Source organism: Myxine glutinosa, chromosome 12 (assembly GCF_964187855.1).
Source record: "Myxine glutinosa chromosome 12, kmMyxGlut1.1, whole genome shotgun sequence".
Lineage (NCBI taxonomy): Eukaryota > Metazoa > Chordata > Myxini > Myxiniformes > Myxinidae > Myxine > Myxine glutinosa.
In genome coordinates, this window is record NC_136272.1 from 59,663,385 (window position 1) to 59,691,071 (window position 27,687).

The 27,687-nt window shown below is 45.3% G+C and overlaps 1 protein-coding gene across 1 annotated transcript; it reads left to right on the forward strand.

Annotated features, from left to right (window-relative positions):
- The first annotated feature begins 1,497 nt into the window (after positions 1–1,497).
- On the forward strand, positions 1,498–26,728 carry TRNT1 (tRNA nucleotidyl transferase 1). Its single transcript, XM_068131758.2, has 8 exons — positions 1,498–1,571; positions 1,682–1,814; positions 2,984–3,177; positions 7,804–7,942; positions 9,071–9,197; positions 12,370–12,563; positions 13,481–13,725; positions 26,218–26,728. The coding sequence occupies exons 2-8, from the start codon at positions 1,694–1,696 to the stop codon at positions 26,464–26,466; spliced, it is 1,269 nt and encodes a 422-aa protein (XP_067987859.1). The 5' UTR covers positions 1,498–1,571; positions 1,682–1,693; the 3' UTR covers positions 26,467–26,728.
- The last annotated feature ends 959 nt before the right edge of the window (positions 26,729–27,687 follow it).

The following is a 27,687-nucleotide window of genomic DNA, read 5'->3' on the forward strand; positions in this document are numbered from 1 at the left end:
CCTCTCTAACGACGTTCTAATCATTTGCACCTGAGCTGGTGCACCTGATTCTAATTTTAGGTATTTGAAGTAGTGATAAATGTCGGGGCGTACTTACTTTTTCCACATGTGAAATTTGCATTTATGTTTATTTAAATTATACAATGGACTACAAAATGTAAATGTTTGATGATATTTGTTATATTATATCACCTTTATCTATCAATATTGTTGAAATGAAGATCAAATAGCTGTATGTTGAAATATGTTGAAAAAGTGAAAACTTTACATGGGGTGTACTTACTTTTTCACGTGACTGTAACTCCTCTTCATGCACGATCCTCAAGGAGCTCTCCCCAGTGGAGGACGCGACCTCATCACCCCCCGTGGAGGACGCGACCCCTCATCATCCCCCATGGAGGACGCGACCTCTCATCATCCCCCGTGGAGGGCGCGACCCCTCATCATCCCCCGTGGAGGACGCGACTCCTCATCATCCCCCGTGGAGAACGCGACCCCTCATCATCCCCCGTGGAGGGCGCGACCCCTCATCATCCCCCGTGGAGGGCGCGACCCCTCATCATCCCCCGTGGAGGACGCGACCCCTCATCATCCCCCGTGGAGGACGCGACTCCTCATCATCCCCCGTGGAGGACGCGACCCCTCATCATCCCCCGTGGAGGACGCGACCCCTCATCATCCCCCGTGGAGGACGCGACCCCTCATCATCCCCCGTGGAGGACGCGACCCCTCATCATCCCCCGTGGAGGACGCGACCCCTCATCATCCCCCGTGGAGGACGCGACCCCTCATCATCCCCCGTGGAGGACGCGACCCCTCATCATCCCCCGTGGAGGGCGCGACCCCTCATCATCCCCCGTGGAGGACGCGACCCCTCATCATCCCCCGTGGAGGACGCGACCCCTCATCATCCCCCGTGGAGGACGCGACTCCTCATCATCCCCCGTGGAGAACGCGACCCCTCATCATCCCCCGTGGAGGGCGCGACCCCTCATCATCCCCCGTGGAGGGCGCGACCCCTCATCATCCCCCGTGGAGGACGCGACCCCTCATCATCCCCCGTGGAGGGCGCGACCCCTCATCATCCCCCGTGGAGGACGCGACCCCTCATCATCCCCCGTGGAGGACGCGACTCCTCATCATCCCCCGTGGAGAACGCGACCCCTCATCATCCCCCGTGGAGGACGCGACCCCTCATCATCCCCCGTGGAGGACGCGACCCCTCATCATCTCCCTAATACATGCTTCTTCCCTCACTCCTCCATGAAAATTCGCAGAGGGTGAAATTTGTCCCGGAAAATGTCGAATCGGTGCAACATGGAAAGACAGACGATGTGGAATACCGGAAGAACACAGAAACATCCTCCGATCCGGAAACTCTTCAAAGACAAAGATCCTCGACATATTGCGCAATGATACGGAGCACAGTAAAACTAAACTAGGAAAATAAAAACCAGGTATTGATAACGTAACTCGTCCTCGATTCCGGGAAAAAACAACAACAAGAAAAACAACTTCTACAACAACTATACGCCTGAAGTAGCGTTTGTTTATGTGATGACGTATGTCCGGTAAGGAAGCAGCTTCATTTCCGCTTTGAGGCGTTTTGATAGTCGCACGTTTGGTAGGGATTGCTCTATATTCATATGAAATGATCCAGCGGCTAATGGTTGTTCCATAGGTGGTCTACCTGATGTGGAAGCACCTTTTCCGGAGAGGACTGTGTGTCGCTATGAGCCACCCTCCAGCGGCCTTGCGGCTCGACACGGAGCAATTCCAGGCCTTGTTCACCGAAGGCCTCAAACAGATCGCCGGTAACAATGATTCCATAATCGTTCACACAAATCTGCTTCTTTGTAATCTTACTGTCCGTAACTTGGGTTTAGTTTACCCCATGAGATTAGAAAATACGTTTTATTGTCTTCGGTTGTAATCTGCATTTGTGGGTTTTCAATGTGGAACGGAGGACCCCCAGGACCCCCAGGACCTCAGGACCCCCAGGACCCCCTTCCGTTTCGGTAAATAATCACGATTCATGGTGAGACAAAGTTTTGTTGTTTTCATCGTTTGTTCCGAGGGATCATTTCCGGATCGTCATTGAGCCCGGACAGACTCCTACTGTAGTTCGTTTGTAGTATTCACATTGGTTGTTAATGTTATCGCCATATACGGGTTTCAGAAGGTGGACTGGAACGGAGTCCTCCCAGGTGTGTGTGTGACGGAGTCCTCCGAGGTGTGTGTGTGACGGAGTCCTCCGAGGTGTGTGTGTGTGACGGAGTCCTCCGAGGTGTGTGTGTGTGACGGAGTCCTCCGAGGTGTGTGTGTGTGACGGAGTCCTCCCAGGTGTGTGTGTGTGACGGAGTCCTCCCAGGTGTGTGTGTGTGACGGAGTCCTCGCAGGTGTGTGTGTGTGTGTGTGTGTGTGTGTGTGTGTGTGTGTGTGTGTGTGTGTGTGTGTGTGTGTGTGTGTGTGTGTGTGTGTGTGTGTGTGTGTGTGTGTGTGATTTATGTGATTTATGTGTAACAGCTCTTCCCTAAATGCTGCCAATATATACTTGTACATGTGAAGTGAATGACTTCCCTTAATTTAAGCCACACCTCACCTCCGCTTGAACACCTGTAAGCAATAATTGATGCGATCCGTTCATTCACAAACAGCATGGAATGCTTCAAATACATTTTGTGAAGGACTTCGTGTAACCAAGTGTTTGTACTATTATTGTCATTGCTCTGTTGAACACAACGCTGCTTTACAAACCTCAAATCCATTGCTATGAACATGTTGTGGCGGCTTCACAGTTCAGGTAATCACTCGAGACAAACCTCTGGCGAACTCCGAACATGACTACCTGTTAAGACTACCCGTTTTACTTTCTGCATGACCTGCGTCATCAGAAACATGATTATTTGCTGTGTGTTTAAATTGTGTGATTTGGTGACTTGTACATGAATGACTTTAATCGTGTGTCCACTTGCTTTAACAGAGTTGTTTACCAAGCACCACTTTGAGCTTCGTATTGCTGGCGGTGCCGTGCGAGATCTCCTCAGTGGCAAGCAGCCGCACGATGTGGACTTTGCCACGACAGCTTTGCCACAGGAGATGAAAGCGATGCTCTCCTCTGAGGGTATTCGCATCATCAATGCCATTGGGGAGAAGCATGGCACCGTCACTGCTCGGGCAAGCATCTTTTTCTATCTTCCTTTCCCTCATGTTTTATTTTTATTCCCACGGATCCGCAGTTAATCCGTGCGTTTTAGCTCGAGAAAGGTTTCTACCTTTACACGTAGACGATGTTTCTCTGGACCTTTACACTGCATTTTGTGATTTTTGTCTGTGTAATACCTTCCGTGTAATTGATGGCCTTTACACGTCCCCATTTTATCACCATCATTATTGTTATTACTTTTGCAAACCTGCCACTTGGTCCGCTTGGTGCAATATCTATTGCTGGCCGGGACCCGCGGAACATCCACGCAATGCACATTGTGACTTGGTCATCAACCCCCCCTCTCAAACCCCACGTCCTCACCCTTCCAAGCTGGAGACGTCAATCCCCTGCCCACTCCAAACCTCCAAGCCTGTGGTTTACGAATAATAGAACAGATGTGCTTTGGTACTTCGTACACAGGATCGAGGCTCGTGAAAGAGCTAACATTAATCAAAAAAAAAAACTGACACATAAAAAACATATTATAAAGGGAGCGGGAGACCAGATGGGGAGAGAAAGGGAAGTACACAAGTACAACAGTAGAGAACAGGGACAACGGGAGATCTGTGGGAGGGAGAGGGCTTGGGGGGACGAGGCATGGGAAGGGGGAGGGGGGTGGGAGAGGTATAAAACACATGGACACTGCTAGGACTTCCAGGAAAGAAGTCGGTATTTCTCAAAAAAGTGGATCTGGGGTGAAATTAGCGGGGGTAGAAAAGATCAAGGTTTTGGATGGGGGAAGATAAGAGATGGTGGTGAACAGCCGTTTTAAAGACCTGGAGGGAGGAGTGGGATTGAAGGGAGTGAGGAAGTTTGTTCCAGAGGCAGGAGAAAAGAGGAATGAACGGAATGAAGGATTGAAGGTGAGCAGAGAGTTTTGATTTTGGCAGTTTAACTATAAGAGGGTTGCTGGCAGATCTTGTGCGACCTGTAGGAATATTTGGGGGACAGAGCCCAGAGAGAGTTCTGATTTGATTACATCCAGACCTGATACATAGGATCAGCATGAAGCCAGTTCGTGCATCGGGGTGTTTTCATCTTTGTCGGTGGTCCTGCGGAGGGAGGGGGGGGGGGGGGGGAAGGTGAGTTTAGGGCCAGTGGTCTTCGGGGGGGACAAGCGCCAGTCATCAAGCCCCCCTACCAAGTCCCAAGCCCTCAAACTTCCCCTTCCCAACCCAAAGGCTTCAATCCACTCCCCAATACCCCGCTACCCCCCTTCCACCACAATTCCTCATCCCCTTCCCCCTCCCCTAAAGTCTCAACCTACTCCTCCAAATTCTCTCCCATCTTCACTCTCCCCCCCCCCCCCCCCTCACCCATCCACAAAGTCTCCGGCTCCTCCTCTAAATTCTATCCCATCTTTGCTACCACTGAAACACTGTTTGCCCCTCTCCCCTCACACTCATAAAAGCGAAAGGATATTCTTACGCTGATCATTACATATTTGACACACAATCGTCGATTGTGAAATTCTCTTACTTGGAACCTCGTTATCACTACTCGTCAATAAATGGCTATCTTGGTATTCTGGTGTATTTTCTGTCACTGACGGTGAATTGAAGTGTTTTTACCACATTTGGTAAAAGTAAATACATGAAATAAAACCCGTTTTTGATTCCTATCGACCTGCTTTTCGTCGCCTCCAACTTGCCACATGGACTAATTTATTTCATACATGTGAATGTCCATGCACAAGTGAAACAACTTCAATCCCACTCCTCCCTTCGGGTCTTCAAAACAGCTGTTCACCACCATCTCTTATCTTCCCCCATCCAAAACTTGGTTTTCTATCCCCGTTAATCCACCCCAAATCCACCTTTTTCAAATCCCGTCTTCTTTCCTGAAAGTCCCTGTAGCGTCCATCTTGTTTATCCCATGTAACCCGCCCCAGTCCTCTCCCTTCCACAGATCTCCCGATGTCACTGTTATATACTGTTGTCGTGCTTCCCTCTCATTCTCCCCCTCTTGTCTCCTGCTCCCTTTATTATATGTTTTATGTGTTAGCTGTTACACGAGCCTCGACTTAGTATACAATTTATATATTTTTAAACAACAGTTTGTTTGTAAATCCTGTATTCACATACTATTCAGCCTTGAAAACTCGGGTGAAAATCAAAAGCACAGGTTGGAATTTTTTAGTTACAACTGAAGTTGCCCGTGCGTGCATGGAATTGTATTAAACAGTTTTAGGAAAATCCAGCAAAAATGCAAATGTCGTCTTCTGGCATCTGGCCAACAATCTGGGAGAAATAATTCACATTTATTGGCACATCTGATCCAATTTAAACGCTCTAATGGGGGCACGGCACTCTGTTTGAAACGATTTGTTCGATTTATGTCGTTTTTTGATGCCAAGATTAGGTCCATCGTAAAATTTGTATTGGTGTCAAAGCCAGTGACCAATTGCAAATTTATAGTGGGATTAAAGACTTCAAATATTAATCATGACGATTTTCTTTTGTTCATGACCTTTCTTTCATAATAGACGACACGTTGTTCGGGGTAGGGGAGGGGTAGGGAATTGTTCGGGGTAGGGAATGTAGGGTAGGGGAGGGGTAGGGAATGGGAATGTAGGGAATGTAGGGTTTGTAGGTTGTAGGTTGTAGGGTGTAGGTTGTAGGATCCAGGTTGTAGGGAATCCAGAAACGAGTGGTTTAAACGGGTGTAGAAAAGATCATCGCTTTAGATAGGGGATGATCCGTGATGGAGGTGAACAGCTCTCTTGAAGATCTGAAGGGAAGAAAGATTGAAGAAGAGTCTGGAAGTTTGTTCCAAGGTGGGGAAAAAGAGGAACAAATGAGTGGAGGTGAGCAGTGGTTCTGGGTTTTGAGTTTCATGAGGAGGGGTTGCGGGTGGACCGCTCTTGATTGTGGGAAAGTTTTCTTTGGGTGGTGTTTAATAAACCGCTGCCTTGATCGCTCCTGAACAAAACATGCGTTACCGTATTTCCTCTGCATCGTTTGTAATCAAAGCATACCTTTGTTTCCTAAACACATACCTTTATTTCATGATGGAACATGTGTTGTTCAGCTTTTAAATATAGAACCGGGGCCTCTGAGGCATACAAGTAGCGACCAAAATGGTGGCGATTATATTTTTCTTTGAGGTTAGAATTGTGGGCGGGGTCAGGCCACCGAAGCTCCACCCTGGACAAACACAGCTTCAGAGCGACAGACCAACTGTCAAATCTACAGTCAAATAATATACTTATGATGATTTCATTGGTTCTGTCCAATGCTTCATTTTATAACAAGTTTTATAACTTAAGTTTTACATTTGTTCCACATGATTTGTACCAGATTTGTAAACCTTGGTGTATAATAAAGTATGATGATATCTGTTTCTCTTCAATTCCAGTTGCACCGCAAGTTATTTTATTCCTCCGTAAACTTTTGCCAGGGTTTCACATAATAAACATCGTTGACATTCTTATGTCTCTTGTGCTCACTCTGCAAAATTTAAAACTTTCAAACACATTTTCATGTTGCTCAGCGTGAAAACGTAGTCGCAACAAAATTTCCAGTTCCATGAAGACTCGTATTTGTAAAATGTGCGAGAGCTGTAAGTTGCTTTCCTGGATGTTTTTGGGCGAGTCATTGCATTTGCTTAAGTAACCTGAACGATTCTTACATAGGCCAAGTCATACTGCACCATTATACTTCAACATGAATAATAATTAACTTGAACAACATTATACTTCATACTTATACATTATACTTCAACTTCAACAACATTATACTTCTGTCTTCTACCGACTCCTCTCTGGCCTAGCTCCTCCAGCTCTGTTTGTGCTCTGTCCCCCAAATATTCCTACAGGTCACACAAGATCTGCTAGCAACCCTTGTATGGTTAAACTGCCAAAATCAAGACTCTCTATTCACCTTCACTTTCATTCCTCTTTTCTCCCGCCTCTGGAACAAACTCCCTCACTCTATTCAATCCCACTCCACCCTCCAGGTCTTTAAAACAGCTGTTCACCACCATCTCTTATCTTCCCCCATCCAAAACCTTGATCTATTCTACCCCCGTTAATTCACCCCAGATCCACCTTTTTGAAATACCAACTTCTTTCCTGGAAGTCCTAGCAGTGTACACGTGTTTTATACCTCCCCCCCCCCCACCCCCATTCCCGTGCCTCCTCCCCCCATGCCCTCTCCCTCCCACAGATCTCCCGATGTGCCTGCTCTCAAATGTACTTGTGTGCTTCCCTCTCTCTTCTCTCCCCATCTTGTCTCCCGCTCCCTTTATCTTATGTTTTACGTGTCAGCTTGTCTTTTTGTGATTAATGTTAGCTCTTACACGAGCCTCGATCTTGTATAAAAAAAATTTTTAAAGCATGTGTAAACATATGCATTCTATACCCTCCATAGGAAACTTGGTATGCAAATAGAAAGTCACCACAATATGGCTGACTGCTCATGCGGTTTTCTTCACCAATTAGCTTTCAGTGGTGAACGTGGTAAATATACAAATTAAAAAAAAAGAAAAGTTTTTGGCAAAATTACCGAACCGGTTACGAAGCTATTTTTTTGTTACCAAGTCCCAACATGCCCTTTATCTCATGTGTGCTTTGCTGTCCTTGTGTTTGCATGTAGGTTTGTGAAGAGAATTTTGAAATCACAACTCTGAGGGTGGACATGCAAACAGATGGTAGGCATGCCAAAGTCGAGTTCACGAAAGACTGGGTGACGGATGCTGAACGAAGAGATCTCACCATCAACTCTATGTTCTTAGGTGCCCAATCCCCGCTTCCTATCCCCATCCGCCTCCTCCTCGCCCCCACCCCACAAAATATATCGTGATGTCTGAAGTCGTCTGAAATTATATTTTGATTTGTGGGGAAAATAAAAATAATGGTTCTCAAGATCACTATAGAAACACCTCAACAGGTAAATTATTACTCGGATATGTTTGTAAAGTTTTTCTGAAAATTCAAAGAAAAAATATTTTCCAAAGAGCAGGGGTCAAAAAAAAAATGGTGTGGGTTGTCTGTGTCCATTGAATTTAGGGTGGGTTGTCCGTATCAGCGATTACGGATGTTCCCACATCAATGAGAGTGGTAAATAAATCAGAATGGAAAGTTATTGGGTTACTTGTCAACAAAATGGGCGTTTTCTTTTATGTGTACACTGCACGCAGTTTGGAAGTTCGACATGCACCATCAAAAATCCAGATTTGTGCAAGTTTGCAACTGCAATTTTGGACCCTGAAGAGTATCACAAAAACTAAACTAGAATGGCACTCCTCTGCCTGGTTGGCCATATCACTCAATGGTGAAGAATCGCTTTAAAAAAAAAAAATCTTATATCCGAATCCATATTCAGATCTTCACCAAAATCGAATCGTCCTTGTTAGACACCCACTGGTCCACCAAGTTTCGTCCAAATCCGTCCACAACGTTTTGAGATATCTTGCAATGCATCGTTTTTGGCCCTATCTCCCAATGGTGAAGAATCGCTTTTAAAATTCTAGTATCCGGATCCGAATCCGGATCTTCACCAAAATCTAATCATTCCGTCCTTGTCACATACGCTACATCTCTGGCAAATTTCGTCCGAATCCGTCTACAACTTTTTGAGATATTTTGTTCACAGACAAACTTACAGACAAACAGACAGGGGTGAAAACATAACCTCCATCCACCTTTGGTGGCAGAGGTAATAATGCTGTTGGTGAGTTTATTTCAATCTTGTGATTTTTGCATAAATTTTTGCTCTTGCACTTGTAGGGATGGGGTGGGGTTTTCCGGTCACTTTTGCTACTCGTCCCTGTTTTTTTTTTGCTGTATTTGCACTGATCATTTCCAGGAAACTTTTATATTATCATCTCGTGGATTCTCTCACTCCCCACCCCACACCCCAGACCTGGATGGAAATCTTTACGATTACTTTAATGGCCTTCAGGATTTGCATAACAAGAGGGTCAGATTTGTTGGTGACCCCGAGAAGCGGATCCAAGAAGACTACCTTCGTATCCTCAGATACTTCAGGTAGGATCAAAAGTTCCCTACAGGTTTTAAAGCACAGTCGTACCCCGACATTTGCAGGTTCTGCATATTCGCGGTTGACAAAGTGCGACCTGCTTCTACATTCGCGGCCCTGTGTCCTGCTTTTTCACGGACCCAAATTAAAACAAGAGAAAAATGACCACAGTGTGGTCACCAGCTGCGACGTGTAGAATCATGAGGATATCCGTTGCAATATGCGCTACCAAATTCGACCAGTCATTAAATTATACGCATGCACTAGCGTCTTTGTCTTTCAGTTATGGTCTTGTCCTTTGTTTTGCGACGCAACATGCTTCATCAACTGATTACATATAATGTATGGATGTGAATGTTATTTCTGTTAATGTTAATGTTAATTCATTAATGTTATTTATCTATCTATAATTCCAGTAGTGTGTGTGTGTGTGTGTGTGTGTGTGTGTGTGTGTGTGTGTGTGTGTGTGTGTGTGTGTGTGTGTGTGTGTGTGTGTGTGTGTGTGTGTGTGTGTGTGTGTGTGTGTGTTTGTCTGTGACCGCTGTTTCTCGACAACCACGGGTCCGATATACTTGAAACTTGCCAGGTATATTGCTGGGGACCCGAGGATGTGCCTTTTCAAGGTTTGAAATTAATCGGACAAGTAGTTACCGAGCTATGGCGATTTAGCCGTTCGCCGTTCGCTTTGGCGTTGCGAATGGACCAAACCATTTCATGTAAATAGAGGGGGGGGGGGGGGTTCTGTGGTCGTTGCGAATGGACCAAACCATTTCATGTAAATAGAGGGGGGGGGGGGGATTGTCACCGTACTCGCAAGCCGTTCGCTTTGGCTTTGGCTTTGCGAATGGACCAAACCATTTCATGTAAATAGAGGGGGGGGGGGGGACATAATTTTAGATATATATATAGTACGGGCATGCCCTAGTTAATGTTAATTCTGGGTGGCAGAGGGATAATTTGAAACAGGCTTGGTCGGTAGGAGAAGTCAGAGTGTATGCACATGCGCCATTCAATAATTACACCTAATTTGTGTCAAGTTCTGTGAAACGAGATTGATATTAAAACATTCATGTTGTCTTTGTTGCTAAATGTATTCTGGTTTCTTCAAACAAATCGCGATTTTATTCCGCGATGTTCTTACCTCATACCAACGCACGTCCGAGTGTATGCGCATGCGCTATTCAAAAAGGCACCCCAACAACAAGAACAACAACGTGGTCCTCTCATAGAGCTGCTCGTCGCAGCTAAAGATTCCATGAGCCGTGAGCATGACACAGTTCTAAAACATATCTTCCACCAGCCACGCACAAAGCAACGGGACATGAGCAAAAAATATATCTTCCACGAGCTGCGAGCATGATCTGCTTCTCATATGCGGCCGTGTGCTACACATTTTAATGGCTTTTTGCGGCCACATAAAAATATTTTAGCAACGCTATAAGCGAGCTTCGCGTGATATCCCACCATTCACACTGTGAACATAGCTTTGCAGGATATCCCACCAGGTGCATCACACATCATCCGCCACATGATCTTGTCAGTTACTGTACAGAATGAAAATCCTCCACCACATCTATTAGTGCAATTAGCTCTCCCCCTTTTCCCCATTGAAACAATTCCCTGACATTCGTGGATTTTCCTCGACGTTCGTGGATTTTCCTCGACGTTCGCGGATTTTCCTCGACGTTCGCGGATTTTCCTCGACGTTCGCGGATTTTCCTCGACGTTCACGGATTTTCCTGGACGTTCGCGGATTTTCCTGGACGTTCGCGGATTTTCCTGGACGTTCGCGGATTTTCCTCGACATTCGTGGATTTTCCTCGACGTTCGCGGATTTTCCTCGACGTTCGCGGATTTTCCTCGACGTTCGCGGGATTTTCCATGAATCAAGAACTGCTGGGAACCTGCCCTCCCTCCCCCCTTTTCCCATTGAAACAATGCCCCACATTTGCCATTCCGACATGGCATTTTCCAGGAATGTATTTTCCAGTATATTGTCATGGGGCCCGCAAGGCTAACCCCTGCTCCAGCAGGGAAAATGGCCTTAAAATGCGTGTTTTATTCCTCAATAATTTCGGGGTCCGACTGTATTATCTATTTAATGCTCTTTCTAACCCCTGACTCGCTCACTCGTATAAATGTTTAGTACTTCCAGGTTGTGTGAGAAAGCTAAAAAAAAATTTTTGTTACTGATATAACACAAAGCTCATAAACAAAAATATCCATGAACAAAGGTTGCCCGATGGAGCGTTGCCACTGCTCGCGGAGGGTCACGAGACCACACGACACATGATCGTGCCACGGTACGATCGCTCCTCCAAGGTTGCTGGTGTTTCTCAGTTTTATGGTGGTATAATTATACAATTGCTTGTGGGGTTTTCGTCATTTATTACCAATGTACAGTGAGTGGTAGCAGTCATAACTAGAACGGCACTCAGTAGAGAGCATACCTCAGCCTGGTTGGCCATATCACTCAATGGTGAAGAATCACTTAAAAAATTCTACTAATTGGATCCGGATCTTCACCAAAATGGAATCGATTATAGCTTGTCACACACAAAACCTGTCCAACAAGTTTCGACCAAATCCATCCATAACTTTTAAAGATATTTTGCTATGTATCGTTTTTGGCCCAATCTCCCAATGGTGAAGAATCACTTAAAAATTAAATAATTATCATATCCGAATCCATATTCAGATCTTCACCAAAATCGAATCGAATTGTCCTTGTCAGACACCCAACAGGTCCACCAAGTTTCGTCCAAATCCGTCCACAACTTTTTGAGATATTTTGTTCACACATGGACAAACAGACAGACAGGGGTGAAAACATAACCTCCATCCACCTTTGGTGGCGGAGGTAAACATGTATCATTTGCAGACTGCGTACAGTGGATGTGCAGACGCTCGGGCAGGGTAAGGTAGGCAGACAGACAGATTTATTTAGACAGAGGCCGGTACACCTTTGCCTTTCTCAATTCCATTCTGTTAATTCATTTGAATATTCCTCAATATTTTTCCGGTGTGGTCCTGAATTGCGATACTGTGTATACTCTAATAATACGTGTCTTTGAGGTTTGTGTAATTAACACAGTTGTTGGTTGCAGGCTTCAATGTCAATTCGTAGAATTGGTAACATTCAGATTGACAACATTTGTTAATTCGCTAATTGCGTGTCAGGTTTTATGGCATGGTGGCTGCAGATGTTGAGCAGCATGAAGAGAAAACGCTGTCGGCCATTCGGGAAAATGCCAGAGGTCTGGCCAATATTTCCGGAGAGCGCATCTGGTTGGAGGTCAAGAAAACCCTTTTGGGAAATCATGTCTCACACTTGCTCGGCCTTGTGTATTCACTGGGTGTGGCTCCTTGCATTGGTATGATGAGGTCTTCATTGAAGTTTGTGTTTTTGGCATTGTTTTTCTTCTCACGTGACCTTTTAAATTGCTTGTAATTTTCTTTGTTGTTATATTGTCACTGTAATACAAACTCCATATCTGGTTTCTGTAATGAGCAACTTTGCAATAAACATGGAAGAGGTGGTCTGTTGTTGACCCCACCGTGCAGTTTTTATGATTTTGTATCTATTTTAAATATTGTGCATTTCTTCTGTGATCTTTAGCCTGGTGTTGGCTTAGCGGTTAGGGTGCCGGCTTGGGATCCTGGGATCGAATCCCGGTCGATCGCTGAATTAACGCCAGGGGGGTTGACTCGGCCTGTCATCCTTCCGAGGTCGGCAAATCGAGTACCAGCTTGCTGGGGTGAATGATCCCGGTGTGTACCCCGGTTTAGAATAGGTACACCGTATCCCTGCGCATCGTAAGAGGCGACCGAGGGTTGGCGTCAGGAAGGGCATCCGGCCATAAAAACATTGCCTCAAACAGGGAAACATGATTGTCATGGGGCCCGCAAGGCTAACCCCCGCTCTAGCGGGGAAAATGGCCTGAAAACGATCATTCATTCATTTCATTCTTCTGTGGTCATGTCCATCTCCTATCAGAAGTACCAGGCAGCGTATAACCTTGCCCTTAGAACCCTTACCACACAAATTTAAGTTTTAATCACGTGTATGTGGTATGGTATTAGTTATATTTCCCCACCTTCAAATTGTAGGAAGGAAGTGTTTTGTTGTTTTGGGGGTGACTTGAATTCTGGGGGGAATGCTGGGGAGATGTGGGGCTGGGGGTGGTGGAGAGGGGAGATCTATCTTGATATGGCAACGTCACGTGTACAATGTACATATGAATTTATTTACAAGTTTGTCATTCTGATATTGTTATATTGTCTTCCATAGGCCTACCTGTCTCAAGTTTGGAGGAGATGCTTATGGTCTGTGAGAGGAGTCTCAACCTTCAGCCCAGGCCGATGACCATCTTGTCGGCGCTGTTCAACAACCAGGAGGATGTGAAAAAGCTCGACCTTCGTTTAAAGATTTCTCGTGAAGAGAAGAATCTGGCTATCTTTTTGTTGAAATACCGAAGGGACATACGTCCTGGTGATGAAAAGGATCCATTGGAGCCATACAAGGACCTTATAAATGTAAGTCTGGAATTTATTTATTATTTTCTCTTCTTCATGGCTTGTTTGCGTTAATCCCTTCTTCACCCCCGTTCCCTTCTTCAATCCATTCATGAGCCTCCTCATTCTGTGCTTCCTCATTTCTCCACCTTCACATGTGCATCCTGAACAAGTTTGGGAGGGGTACTGTTAAAAAGTGGCAGCTAGACAAAAAAAACTAGATGGTATTGATAGAATACTTACCCTCTGCAGTCAACTTGGTGCGAGCCAACTCTTCTGATTTTGGAGGGTTTTTTTCTTTGATCCAATATGGCTGCCAGACCATGTGAGCGACGACATTATACATTTATATTTACCCCCGCCAGGGAGTAATGCATTCGATCGTGTCCGTGTGTGTGTGTGTTCGTGTGTTCGTGAACAAGATATCTGGAAAAGTTCTGAACGGATGTGGATGAAAGTTGGTGGGATGATTGCCCTTGGGATAAGGAAGAATTGATTAGTTTTTGGTGAAGCTCAGGATATTATTCCGGATCCAGGAATTTTTTGAAGGATTGTTTACCATTGGAAGATAGGGCTCATTTTTTTTTTTTACATTATCTTCTATATATTCTATATTTAACATTGTCATATGAAAATAGTTTTCATATTTGTTGTAAATGTAGTTTAAACTCGTGGTTATGCGTTAGAGCGGTGTATTTTGTTAGCAGCGTCGTCTTCAAGGTTCTTTTTTTAAATTTTTAATAGAGACATATTCTGTCATTTTAAAACCACCAAAGTGTGTATTAGGTTTCCCCGTTTCATAAAATGTATCGTTTGATACATATAATGCTTTAAAACTGGTTTTTTTGTTGTTGTTTTTTTACCTCAGAAGAGATATCAACATTTACTTCAGCGAATGTCAATCGCGGTGTCAGTATTTGATGAACTTATAAAGACTTAGGTGACTTATAAGTGTGACAAGCATGTGCACGGGTTTCTTCCCAGAAGAATGAGTGGTCGCATTAGCTTGTACGACTTAAAATGAGCGAGTTTTGTTTTGACGTTTGGGCCAGTTTCACATGTTGTATCCCGAAGGAATGAAACGAACGTTTTTCCTGGCTTACAATTTTATTTGAAGTCTCACATGCCTCAAAATACACTCACTTATATAGAATTGAACGCTGAATCCGAAAATGTAAGTGAAATTGCCTTGTTTTTTCTTTAACATTATCTTCTATATATTCTAAATATATATCTGTGCAGTGTCTGTCTTGTGTTGTCTTGTCTTGTGTTGTCACTGAACTACTCCCTCAAACTTTTGTGAAATCGTACTATTCCAACTTGACCCACGGCGGGAGTATGCGCTCTCCTGAGTGGCGTTCTAGTCTCCAATATAATTGTTGTGTAGGTCACGCTCAATAAATTTCAAACTAATGAGACTAAGTGTTGTCTCTGTCGAATTATATCATAATCATAATTAAGGCACAAATGATGTCATCATTAACGACACCTATTCCCCATGCGGAGTTCTTTACAATGAACCACGTTTCTATTTTTTCCATGGAGCGATTTTGGAGATGTCGAGGTGCAACGTTTTTCGGTTTTCCCAAGATGGATCCTGTACCACGTGACCTGTGAGGTCATAATTGTGAATAAAAAATTATACAGGCAGAGGCACTTCTATGGTAAAATTTTGTGTCAATCGGACCAACAATTGCCGAGAAAATGAATTTTTAAAATGCAGACATGCACGTACGCCACACTTACGCACATACGCAACCGAATGCCTAGCCCTGCTTTTTGATTCGTGAGCGCAGGGTAACTAGGTTGTCGATAACAGACGGCATAATCGTACCTGCAATGAAACAGCAGCAGATACTGTGCTTCTGCTTTCTGTTGTGAAATGGTAAAGACGTTCTGAGCTTTGGGTTCCACTCCATCTAGGAAAGACACGAGTGAAATGGGTGCACCATCATACAAGGGGATGCGGTACAACATCATACAAGGGTATGCAGTACAACATCATACAAGGGTATGCGGTACAACATCGTACAAGGTTATGTGAAACAACATCGTACAAGGTTATGTTAAACAACATCATACAAGGGTATGCGGTACAACATCGTACAAGGTTATGTGAAACAACATCGTACAAGGTTATGTGAAACAACATCGTACAAGGTTATGTTAAACAACATCATACAAGGGTATGCGGTACAACATCGTACAAGGTTATGTGAAACAACATCATACAAGGGTATGCGGTACAACATCGTACAAGGTTATGTGAAACAACATCGTACAAGGGTATGTTAAACAACATCATACAAGGGTATGCGGTACAACATCATACAAGGGCAAGCGGGACAACATCATACAAGGACATGCGGTACAACATCATACAAGGACATGCGGTACAACATCGTACAAGGACATGCGGTACAACATCGTACAAGGACATGCGGTACAACATCATACAAGGGTAAGCGGTACAACAGCATACAAGGGTAAGCGGTACAACAGCATACAAGGGTAAGCGGTACAACAGCATACAAGGGTAAGCGGTACAACAGCATACAAGGGCATGCGATACATCGTACAAGGGTATGCGGTACAACATTGAGCTATGGAAAAGGTCATGAGAAGTTCTGCTTTATTAAGTAATCTATCTATAATTCCAGTAATCTCTGTGTGTCTGTATGCGACCGCTGTTTCTCGACAACTACCGGTCCGATATACTTGAAACTTGCCAGGTATATTGCTGGGGACCCGAGGATGTGCCTTTTCAAGGTTTGAAATTAATCGGACAAGTGGTTCCCAAGGTATGGTCACCGTACTCGCAAGCCGTTCGCTTTGGCTTTGCGAATGGACCAAACCATTTCATGTAAATAGAGGGGGGGGATTGTCACCGTACTCGCAAGCCGTTCGCTTTGGCTTTGCGAATGGACCAAACCATTTCATGTAAATAGAGGGGGGGGGGATATAATTTTAGATATATATATAGTACGGGCACGCCCTAGTAATAATAATAATAATAATACATTTATTTTATGTAGCGCTTTTCAAGAAGCCCAAAGGCGCTTTGACAGAGTACAAAAAACAAGTGCAAAAAGACAAAAATCAATAGGTAAATAATCAAAGCAAAAGGAAGGAGAAGGAGAAGGAGAAGAGATAGTCAGGGGTTAAATGCTGTGGGTTAAATGTTGAATGCAGTGTTGAACAGGTGGGTCTTGAGTGATGTTTTGAATGTGGTGAGTGAGGAGGAGTCTCTGATGGTGTGAGGTAGTGAGTTCCAGAGGGTGGGAGCAGCGATTGAGAAGGCCCTGTCCCCCCAGGATCTGAATGTGGTCCGGATGGGGAGGGTCAGGAGGTTGGTACCAGCAGAGCGGAGGTTGCGGGTGGGAGTGTGTCTGGAGAGGAGGTCAGCCAGGTAGGATGGGGCCAGGTTATGGAGGGCTTTGTAGGTCAAGAGGAGGATTTTGTACTGGATTCTCTGGGGGATGGGGAGCCAGTGAAGCTTAAAAAGGATGGGGGTGATGTGGTCCTGGGTCCGGGAATGGGTGAGTAGACGGGCAGCGGAGTTCTGAATGTATTGGAGTTTATTGGTGATTATGGAGGGTGAACCATAGAGGAGGCTGTTGCAGCAGTCCAGACGGGAGGTGATGAAGGCGTGGGTGAGGGTTTCTGCAGCCGTGGAGGAGAGGGATGGACGGAGACGGGCGATGTTTTTCAGGTGAAAGAAGGCTGTCTTTGTGATCTGTTTAGTGTATTTGTCGAAGGAGAGGGTTTGGTCAAAGATGATGCCAAGATTCCGGATGTGAGGGGAGGTGGATACTGGGAAACCGTCGATGTTGAGGGCAAAGTTATGGGTGGATTTGGTGAGCGTTTTTGGGCCAATGATGATTATTTCAGATTTATCATCGTTAAGTTTGAGGAAGTTGATTTGAAGCCAGGATTTTATTTCAGTGATGCAGTTTGTCAGGATAGAGTGGGTGGCGGTGGAGATGGACTTGGTGGAGATGAAAAGCTGGATGTCATCGGCGAAGCAGTGGAATTGGAGACCATGACGGCGGATTAAGTGACCAAGGGGGGGACAGGTACAGGATGAAGAGGAGGGGGCCAATAACTGAACCTTGGGGGACACCTTGGGGGAGGGGAGCAGTGGGGGATTTGCAGTTATTGATGGAGATGAACTGGCGTCTGTCAGAGAGGTATGATTTGATCCAAGAGAGGGCAGTGTCGGTAATGTTAAAGGTGGTTTCAAGTCGGGTGAGGAGGATGGTGTGATTGATGGCGTCAAAGGCGGCGCTGAGGTCGAGGAGGATGAGAATGCTGAGGTTGCCGGCGTCGGAGGAGAGGAGAAGGTCGTTGGTGATTTTGAGGAGAGCAGTTTCAGTACTGTGGTTGGAGCGGAATCCGGATTGGAATGTTTCATACAGGTTATTGGCAGAGAGGTGATGTTTGAGTTGAGTGGCTACAGCGCGTTCCAAAACTTTTGACAGAAAGGGTAGGTTGGAGATGGGTCTGAAGTTGTTTAGGGTGTCAGGGTTTAGTCCAGGTTTTTTCAGAATGGGGGTAACAGCAGCAATTTTGAGGGATGGTGGGACGATGCCTGTAGACAGGGAGGAGTTTATTGTTGCAGTGATAAGTGGAGAGAGAGCAGGAAGGGAGGCCTTGACAAAGCTGGAGGGGATGGGGTCAAGAGTGCAGGTGGCAGTTTTCATTTCTATGAGGAGTTCAGAGAGGTCAGTAGGGGAGACGGGAGAACTGAGACAGGGGTTGGCAGGATAAGGGGGGGCAGGTGGTTTGAGGGGGAGCGGGTGCGGTGGTGGTTAAGCTGTTATAGATGTTGTCAATTTTGCTTTGGAAGAATGAAAGGAAGGAGATGCAGTTTTCTACTGTGAATGACTGGGTGGTGGTGTTCAGGGGGCTGAGGAGTTTGTTTATTGTAGAGAAGAGTGCTTTTGGGTTTCCAGAGCCATCGTGGATAATTTGAGAGTAGTAGGCGGAGCGGGCACGGGAGAGGGCATCTTTGTAGTGCTGTAGATGGTCCTTGTAGGCTTGGGAGTGAATTGTGAGACCTGTTTTATTGCGGAGTCTTTCAAGTTGGCGAGCACGAGTTTTCATCAGGCGGAGTTCAGGGGTAAACCAGGGAGCAGAATGGGTGAAAGAAACTGTTTTGGTTTTTATAGGCGCAAGCTGGTCAAGGCAGGAGGAGAGAGTGTGGTTGTAGTAGTCGGTGAGGTCAGAAGGGGTGTGGAGGTCAACGAAGGGAGAAGTGGACATTTTTTCAGAGAGGGTGGATGAGAATGAGGTAGGTGAAAGAGCGTTTAGCTTACGGAAGTTGATAGTGCGATAATGCCTTGGTGCTGGGGTGGGGATGTTGATGGTCATAGTGATGGCTAAGTGGTCAGAGAGGGTGAGTTCAGAGCCAGAGAGATGGTGCAAAATTAATCCAGTCGAACAGACAAGGTCCAGAATGTGCCCACGGTTATGGGTAGGAAAGTTGACATGTTGAGTGAGGTTAAAGCAGGTGAGTAAATCAGTGAAGTCAGTGGTTATTGTGGGGTCAGTGGAGTCCATGTGGATATTGAAATCACCGAGGAGGAGGATTGAGGGGGAGAGGGAACAGAGCTGGGTCAGAAAGTAGAAGTCAGACAGGAATGATGGGTGTGGTTTGGGAGGGCGGTAGACGACAGCCATGACTGACTGCGTGTGACCAGAGAGTTTAAAAGCCAGGTGTTCAAATGATGGAGCAGATGAGATGGAGATGAGGCTGGTCTTGATGTCCTTGATGTCCTGTCGGTGTATTACGGCAATTCCACCACCTCGGCCCTCCGAGCGTGGTTTATTGAAGTATGAATATCCATTGGGTGTAGTGAGGTTGAGTGAGAAGTAGTCCAGAGGTTGTTGCCAGGTTTCAGTGAGACAGAGAAAGTCCAGTTTATTATCCAGAATGTAGTCGTTCAGGATGAGGCTTTTGTTGTTGAGGGACCGGATATTGAACAGAGTGAGCTTCATGTTTGTTTGTACGGTGGGGATGAACTCAGGTGATTTAGCCAGGGTTTGCACACAGGAGGTGCGAGCGTGTGCATTTCTGTGACCAGGTGCGCTGGGACGATGAGTGGGAGTGCGCTGAGCCGACCAGAGTACGGGAATGAAGTGACCTGTTTGTAAGTAAACAAACTTACGACCAGAGCCTCTATGAATATATCTGGGTCGTCGCAGGAGTCCATGGTATTTGATTGCAGAGATGCATGATGGGGTGGAGTAAGTGTTGAGCAGAAGTAGCCTTGCAGCGGAGTACCTTAGAGCCATGTCAGGCAGGAGCGAAGGGGATGAGGACAAGGCCAAGGTCGAGGAGGACGAGTAGGCCTTGCCAGTGGAAGTGGTTTGCCAGAAGCGGCGAGCAAGACAGTAAAGGCTGAAGTGGCAGACGAGGCGCAGGACAGTTCGGGAGCGGGCCTGAGGCAACGGTGGAAGAGCCGGGCAGGCGAAGCCAGGAGCAGAGCCGGGACCGAGCAGGGAGCAGACCCAACGGCCAAAAAGCTGCCACGACCACCAGAAAAGCAGACTATGTACAATGACCCAGTCGGAGAAACGGCAAGCAAAACAGTAAAGGCCGGAGCGGCAGACAAGGCGCAGGACAGTCCGGGAGTGGGCCTGAGGCAACAGTGGAAGAGCCTGGCAGGCGAAGCCAGGAGCAGAGCCGGGACCGAGCAGGGAGCAGACCCAACGGCCAAAAAGCCGCCATGACCACCAGAAAAGCAGACTATGTACAATGACCCAGTCGGAGAAGCGGCGAACAAGTAACGCCAGCGTCCTCTCCAGACCGGACCGTTTGGTGTGATGGAGACAGCCTGGAACACCCCAAATAAGCCAGCTTATTTTCATTTTCCTGATATTGCCTCCTTGTTTTGTGGTTTAAATTTTTTTTGTTGAATTTCAGGTTTTAAGCATCCCATAATCCCTATTTAATGTATTTTGAGGCCAACTATCTATCTATAATTCCACTAATCTCTGTGTGTATGTTTGTTTGTATGTTTGTATGTTTGTCTGTGACCGCTGTTTCTCGACAACCACGGGTCCGATATACTTTAAACTTGCCAGGTATATTGCTGGGGACCCGAGGATGTGCCTTTTCAAGGTTTGAAATTAATCGGACAAGTAGTTACCGAGCTATGGCGATTTAGCCGTTCGCCGTTCGCTTTGGCGTTGCGAATGGACCAAACCAGTTCATGTAAATAGAGGGGGGGGGTTCTGTGGTCGTTGCGAATGGACCAAACCATTTGATGTAAATAGAGGGGGGGGATTGTCACCGTACTCGCAAGCCGTTCGCTTTGCCTTTGGCTTTGCGAATGGACCAAACCATTCCATGTAAATAGAGGGGGGGGATATAATTTTAGATATATATATATAGTACGGGCATGCCCTAGTTTATATGAAATAGCAATGTCTCAGGCTTTACTATATAGAGGTTCTAGATGCTTTTACCATATGGAGGGTAAAAAAGAAGAACTGTGAAAAAGTCTTGAAATAAATTTTAATCTCTATGCAGAAACAATTATATTAAAATTTGGACCACTGGACTTGTCGCTTACCTAGGCCCTGGTCTAATGTCACCCAAATTTGTAGCATTCTGACTGGTGGGTCTGGATAAGAGGATTTTTGAAGGAATTTACTAAGTCTGCCATTTTAACTTCCTTAAAGTGACAGGAATGGAATGAGCTTTGCAGTCCCCGTTACCAGTCAGGAGTGGAAGTTTGCTGCCAAATTTCAGCCGGATCGGCCCAGCGGTTTGGCTGGAAAAGTTGAAATAGGAGACTTGTGAAAGGACGGTGGACGATGACGATACTTTATCTGGAATTCCAATTCGAGATGAGGTGATAATTAAAAAAAAGATACACGCCGATACACCAAGGATACTTGCCCACACACCTGGTAGGTCTCCATTCCATCTCCTGAAATCTACTCACCCACATGTGGAGATGCACTACATGACCAAAAGTATGTGGATACCCAAACATCGAACATCTCATTCCAAAATCGTGGGCATTAATATGGAGTTGGTCCCCCCTTTGCTGCTCTAACAGCCTCCACTCTTCTGGGAAGGCTTTCCATGAGATGCTGCAACATTGCTGCGGGCATTTGCTTCCATTCAGCCACAAGAGCATTAGTGAGGTCGGGCACTGATGTTGGGCAATTAGGCCTGGCTCGCAGTCGGCGTTCCAATTCATCCCAAAGGTGTTCATTGGGGTTGAGGTCAGGGCTCTGTGCAGGCCAGTCAGGTTCTTCCACACCGATCTTGACAAACCATTTCTGTATGGAAATCGCTTTGTGCACGGGGGCATTGTCATGCTCAAGCAGGAAAGGGCCTTCCCCTAACTGTTGCAACAAAGTTGGAAGCACACAATCATCAAGAATGTCATTGTATGCTGTAGTGTTAAGATTTCCCTTCACTGGATCTAAAGGGCCCAGCCCGAACCTGGAAAAACAGCCCCAGACCATTATTCCTCCTCCACCAAACTTTACAGTTGGCACTATGCATTCGGGCAGGTAGCGTTCTCCTGGCACCTGCCAACCCCAGATTCGTCCGTCAGACTGCCAGATGGTGAAACGTGATTCATCACTCCAGAGAAAGTGTTTCCACCATTCCAGAGTCCAATGGCGGCGAGCTTTACACCACTCCAGCCGACGCTTGGCATTGTGCATGGTGATCTTTGGCTTATGTGCGGCTGCTCAGCCATGTAAACCCATTCATGAAGCTTTCGATGAACAGTTGTTGTGCTGACGCTGCTTCCTGAGGCAATTTGGAACTCGGTCATGAGTGTTGCAACCGAGGACAGACTATTTTTACGTGCTACACGCTTCAGCACTCGGCGGTCCCGTTCTGTGAGCTTGTCTGGCCTATCACTTTGCGGCTGAGCTGTTCTTGCTCCTAGACGTTTCCACTTCACAATAACAGCACTTACAGTTGACAGGGCAGCTTGAGCAGGGCAGAAATTTGATGAACTGACTTGTTGGAAAGGTGGCATCCTATGACGGTGCGACGTTGAAAGTCACTGAGCTCTTCAGTACGGCCCATTTTACTGCCAATGTTTGTCCATGGAGATTGCATGGCTGTGTGCTTGATTATATACACCTGTCAGCCATAGGTGTGGCTGAAACAGCTGAATACACTAATTAGAAGGGGTGTCTGCATGCTTTTGGTTGTATAGTATATATACATATACACACACACACACACACATATATATATATATATATATATATATATATATATATATATATATATATTGTTACAGATCTGGGGGATGGCACTCCTGTTAGCAAGGGGGGGTTAATCCCCATTGTCCTGTTAAGCTGGCCGTCCGACCGGTCCTGGTACTCGTAACGCTCTTTTGCGGGGTGGGATTGATCAAGGTTATTGGTCCAGGTGTTATCCCGAATACCTTTATCAATCCCTCCGCAAAACAGGGAGACAAGTACCGCTCGAACCACGGACAAGATGGTATTTGCCGAGCGGTTTAGCAATCCGCGGTTCGAGCCGTTATCAAGAGACTAAACCCGATTCTGAGCGTTGGCCAAATCGTGCCACAGGTACTCAATCGACAGAAGGGACTAAAGCGATCGGATGAGAATGAAACCAAAAAATAAGAAGGAACAGGTGGAATTTATTAATAATATACAAAACCAAAGAAGAGGAGGAACGAAAGTAATTTACAGAAGAGAAAGCAGATACACAGGGCAATTCTTAACTATACAGGCTTAACTTATCCCCAGGACAATACAGACAGAGCGAACACACTTACACGAATGGGAGAAATGGCAATGGTAATGATGGCAGGAGGAGAAGAGTCCAGGCAGATGGTTCGGGAGGAAGGTCCGGGGCAGATGGTTCAGGCGTTGAGGTCCACGCTCGCGGTTCACGCTCCGGGCTCGAGGCGAAACCCGGCAAACAGCTTCGCGTCTCACCGACCGGCAATAGGGCCTAGAGGGTCTCGGCCTACTGCCGCAATACGAGCACCCCCTCACATCTCTCTGTTTCGGTTCGGCTGGATCACTCCTCTCTTTGTCCTCTCGGCTCTTCCTCCTCTGTCTCTTTCAGCGGGATCACTCATCTTCTCTCCCAACTCCAATTCTCCACCGACTCTCTCGAAGCAGTCCCTTTTAGTTGCTTTTATTGCTGTTGGCCGTATCAAGCCGCCAGCTCCGAGAACACGCCTACCGGTTCGCTCACCGCAGTGCTGGTTGGCCGGTAGGGCTTACCGACCACGCCCCTGGCGGGTTGATGACAGGGCCACGCCTCTTCCTCGGCGTTCCGCACTCTTTTTCCTGTCCTTGGCCTCGTGCGTAATGGAGTTCTGGCTTGCTGGTAAAAGAACCCTTACTGCCATCGAGGATAGAAAACCATTCACACTGGTGTTGTAGAAAACCATTCGCACTGGTGTTGTAGAAAACCATTCGCACTGGTGTTGTAGAAAACCATTCGCACTGGTGTTGTAGAAAACCATTCGCACTGGTGTTGAAGGGAACGAAAGGGACCTATCTTATTTGATTAATGCAACGTCGATTCAACTATTGGAAACACAGCCTTACCTGAAACACATAATAATGAAATAACTACGAAGAGGGCCTATGGTTCGCTACGTGTTGTTCATTGACTAACTAGGGGACGACCTTTGATCTTAACAATGAAATGGAGGTATTTACAAAGGGAATTATTTACAAAGGGTATATTTACAACAATTTACTTAGTGCAGGGTTCTCAAAACCCCAACAATATATATATATATATATAAACTGAACATCAAAATAAACTTATCACTTTCATTTTTTTTAAATGTGCAGCTTTACAAACACGTTTCTTCAATTGTAATGGCTGATTATGTAACGGGAACTTCATTTCAATCACCTGGTTGATCAACAATGGCATGCTTGAGTGGTTCTTTATAGGGATCTTTCCCTTTAAATAATGACTCTCATAATGAAATCCTTCAGTTATTGTGGTTAGATGAGATTGGTTAGATAATGATTGTGTCCTTGGGCTAAATAATAGCCGTATGTGGTGGAATATTGAGTGTGGAACTGCAGATTTACACTTGATACATGCTGATCTAATATTCAAAATGAAATGCACTTATTCAAATGATGTATTTAACAAAATTGAACGTTAGAACCACTAATCCCCGGCCTATTTTGTCCACTCCCACTCTTTTACCCTCACTAAATTGCTTGGCCGAACCTTTTTCCCCTTTGCAGTGCCCTTGTCATATAGGCTATGAGCCAGACCCCCCAAATTGACCGGTCGGTACCATACAGATGGAGTAAGGCTCATTGTGATTTTTAGCAAGATATATGTCCCTAGATATGAAAAAAAGTGATAGCGGTGTATAACTCTCGGCCATCTCTGTGTTATCACCCGAAATATTATTATACGCCCGCTTCGCTTCGCCAAAAAATGTGATATTTGCTAAAATTGGAATAAATATGTTTTTAAGGACCACAGAGTGCCGAGATCGAGATCGAGATCGTATTTGTTCGAGAGATAATGATAAACCTAGAGTGTGGAGCAAGTTTGCATGCATTGTGAAATATAATGTAGCTGATGTTACAAACCTACTTTAGGATACTAGCTAATACCAAAAATTACACAGATACCAAAAGTAGTAGACGAATAAACCTAAAATGTTCAAAAGCTGTTTCGTTCCAAAATATCAAAATTAGGGGGTATGGTTGAACATATTTTGAACTTTGCCAAAATATGTGCCCCAAACAACCACCATATTACAAAGTAATGATATATTCCAATGCAGTGGTTCCTTGCGAAGATTTTGAGGGGTCAAATGTTACTCTGGGAGTTTTCATTTTTGAAATATTGACAAAAATGTACAATGTGAATTCTGAACTCGAAGCGATTTCGACCACTTTTTCACTAAATTTAACATTTTTTGTCATTATATCAATATTTTGATAAATAACCCCCACAAATGTTCTATTTTCTATTACTATATAAGTTGGCATCCAGTATCCAAATTATTGGCACTCTGTGGTCCTTAAAAACATATTTATTCCAATTTTAGCAAATATCACATTTTTTGGCGAAGCGAAGCGGCCGTATAATAATATTTCGGGTGATAACACAGAGATGGCCGAGAGTTATACACCGCTATCACTTTTTTTTCATATCTAGGGACATATATCTTGCTAAAAATCACAATGAGCCTTACTCCATCTGTATGGTACCGACCAACCCCCTTGGCTCATAGCCTAATACTGTTTGCATGTTTTGTTTTGCTTTTTTTCTTTGACTTTTCCTCTCTAAAACCCTTGTCGACTTACCTTTCCCCCCTGTTGTTTGCCGACTCCAGGAGGATCAACTCATGTTTAAAAATAAAAACGGCAGCGCATTGACAGTTATGAATGTGTTGTTTGGGATTACTGTTGCCGCTTGTGTAAACTGTGCATTTTGGTGGAATGGGGGGGGGGGGGGGGGGGGATGTTTGTTTATTTACTGCCCTTGTATTTTATCAGCAATCACGTGATCCACTCACACGAGAGCGAACCTATGAACTGCTGAAATACCAAGGTGAGCGCAGCCTGCTTTCGGACCTGCAGCAGTGGATAGTGCCGTGCTTCCCCGTCAGCGGTCACGATCTGCGTGTTCGTGGAATCACCTCTGGAAAGGAAATTGGCATCGAGCTGCAACGATTGAGGCAGCTGTGGAAGCAGAGTGGATACACGGCAGATAAAGAGATTTTGCTGGACAACGTGTTCCGCTGAAGTCTTCTTATCTTCATTTTGGGTACTTAGTTTGTGTTTGATTCTAATCTTTGCCTTGTCTGTAGTTTGGTTCTCACTCTTATTTTATTTTTTAAATCATTTGCGTCTAGGTTTGTTTGTTTACATTTTTGCTCAAAGCGACCTTCATTCATATTGCTCACTTAATGTATTATGAGACATACCCAAATCCATTTCCCAGCTTTCCACTTGAAATAATTATCCCATTTTATTACTTCAACCAATAAATAACCTTTTAAGTGCGGCTTAGGGTTTTTTTTGAAGTCATGATAATTGCTACTACAGAATGAAACGTTACATGTACATTTTGCCCTCCCTCCCCCCTCATTCACCTCTCACCCTCCCTTCCCATTCTCCAATGGAATAAAGTGTAAATAGCTAGTGTACTTTACTTCATTGTCAATATTGCACAAAATGTACTTTTTATATATATGTATTTATTTGCTGTTTGGTTTTGAGCATGTTTTGGAGGAGAGAGAGGGGGGGGGGGGGGGGCGGCTTCCATCACAATCTAGATGCAGAAACGTGCAAGTGGAGGTGTTACTTTAAACTTGTAGCCAGAAAGCTCGATTACACTGTTACGTTTTTGAGTTTTAATGTTAAATTTCCAAAAGTAATGTGTTTGTACAGACTAATTGGAATGTTAAAAAAGGGAAACAGATATTATTTGCAACATGAGTTGAAAACGTTATTTTACACCAGATTCAAAAGTGCATGTTGGGAGGTGGGTGGAAGGAGGGATGGAGAATGGGGGTTGGAATGAGTTTGAAGACACCGAGGAAGTTGGTTCAACAGCTGTGGAAAAAAAAAAGAGGTATGAGTGAGTGGAGGTGAGCAGTTGAGCAGTGATTCTGGATTTTGGGAGTTTCACCACAAGGGGGTTACTGGCAGACCTCGTGGTCTACAGAAACCTGGGAGAAGGGAGTGGGGGGCAGAAGGGGGTGGGGAGGCAGTACAGAATTGGCAGATGGTGCAAGGCCATATAGGAGGTGGTCGAAGACTGAGAGAATACCGATCTGTCTGCGATGTGAAAGTGAGAGGCACAGATGTTCAACTTCAAGGTGGACGATTCCAATGATCTTGAAGGTCTTGCTTTGCATGGTGTTTCCTTAAGCAAGGTGTAAGGCAGGGTTACAAGCCCAATGGACAGAGTGGTACTCCATCAAGCAGTGGATGAAGTACTTGTACTCCTCTCTGCATTTC

Coding starts and splice junctions, on each gene's coding strand:
- TRNT1 (XM_068131758.2), top strand. CDS start 1,694: ATGTGGAAGCACCTTTTCCGGAGAGGACTGTGTGTCGCTATGAGCCAC. Junction 1,815..2,983: donor AGGCCTCAAACAGATCGCCG/GTAACAATGATT, acceptor TTGCTTTAACAG/AGTTGTTTACCAAGCACCAC. Junction 9,198..12,369: donor CGTATCCTCAGATACTTCAG/GTAGGATCAAAA, acceptor ATTGCGTGTCAG/GTTTTATGGCATGGTGGCTG.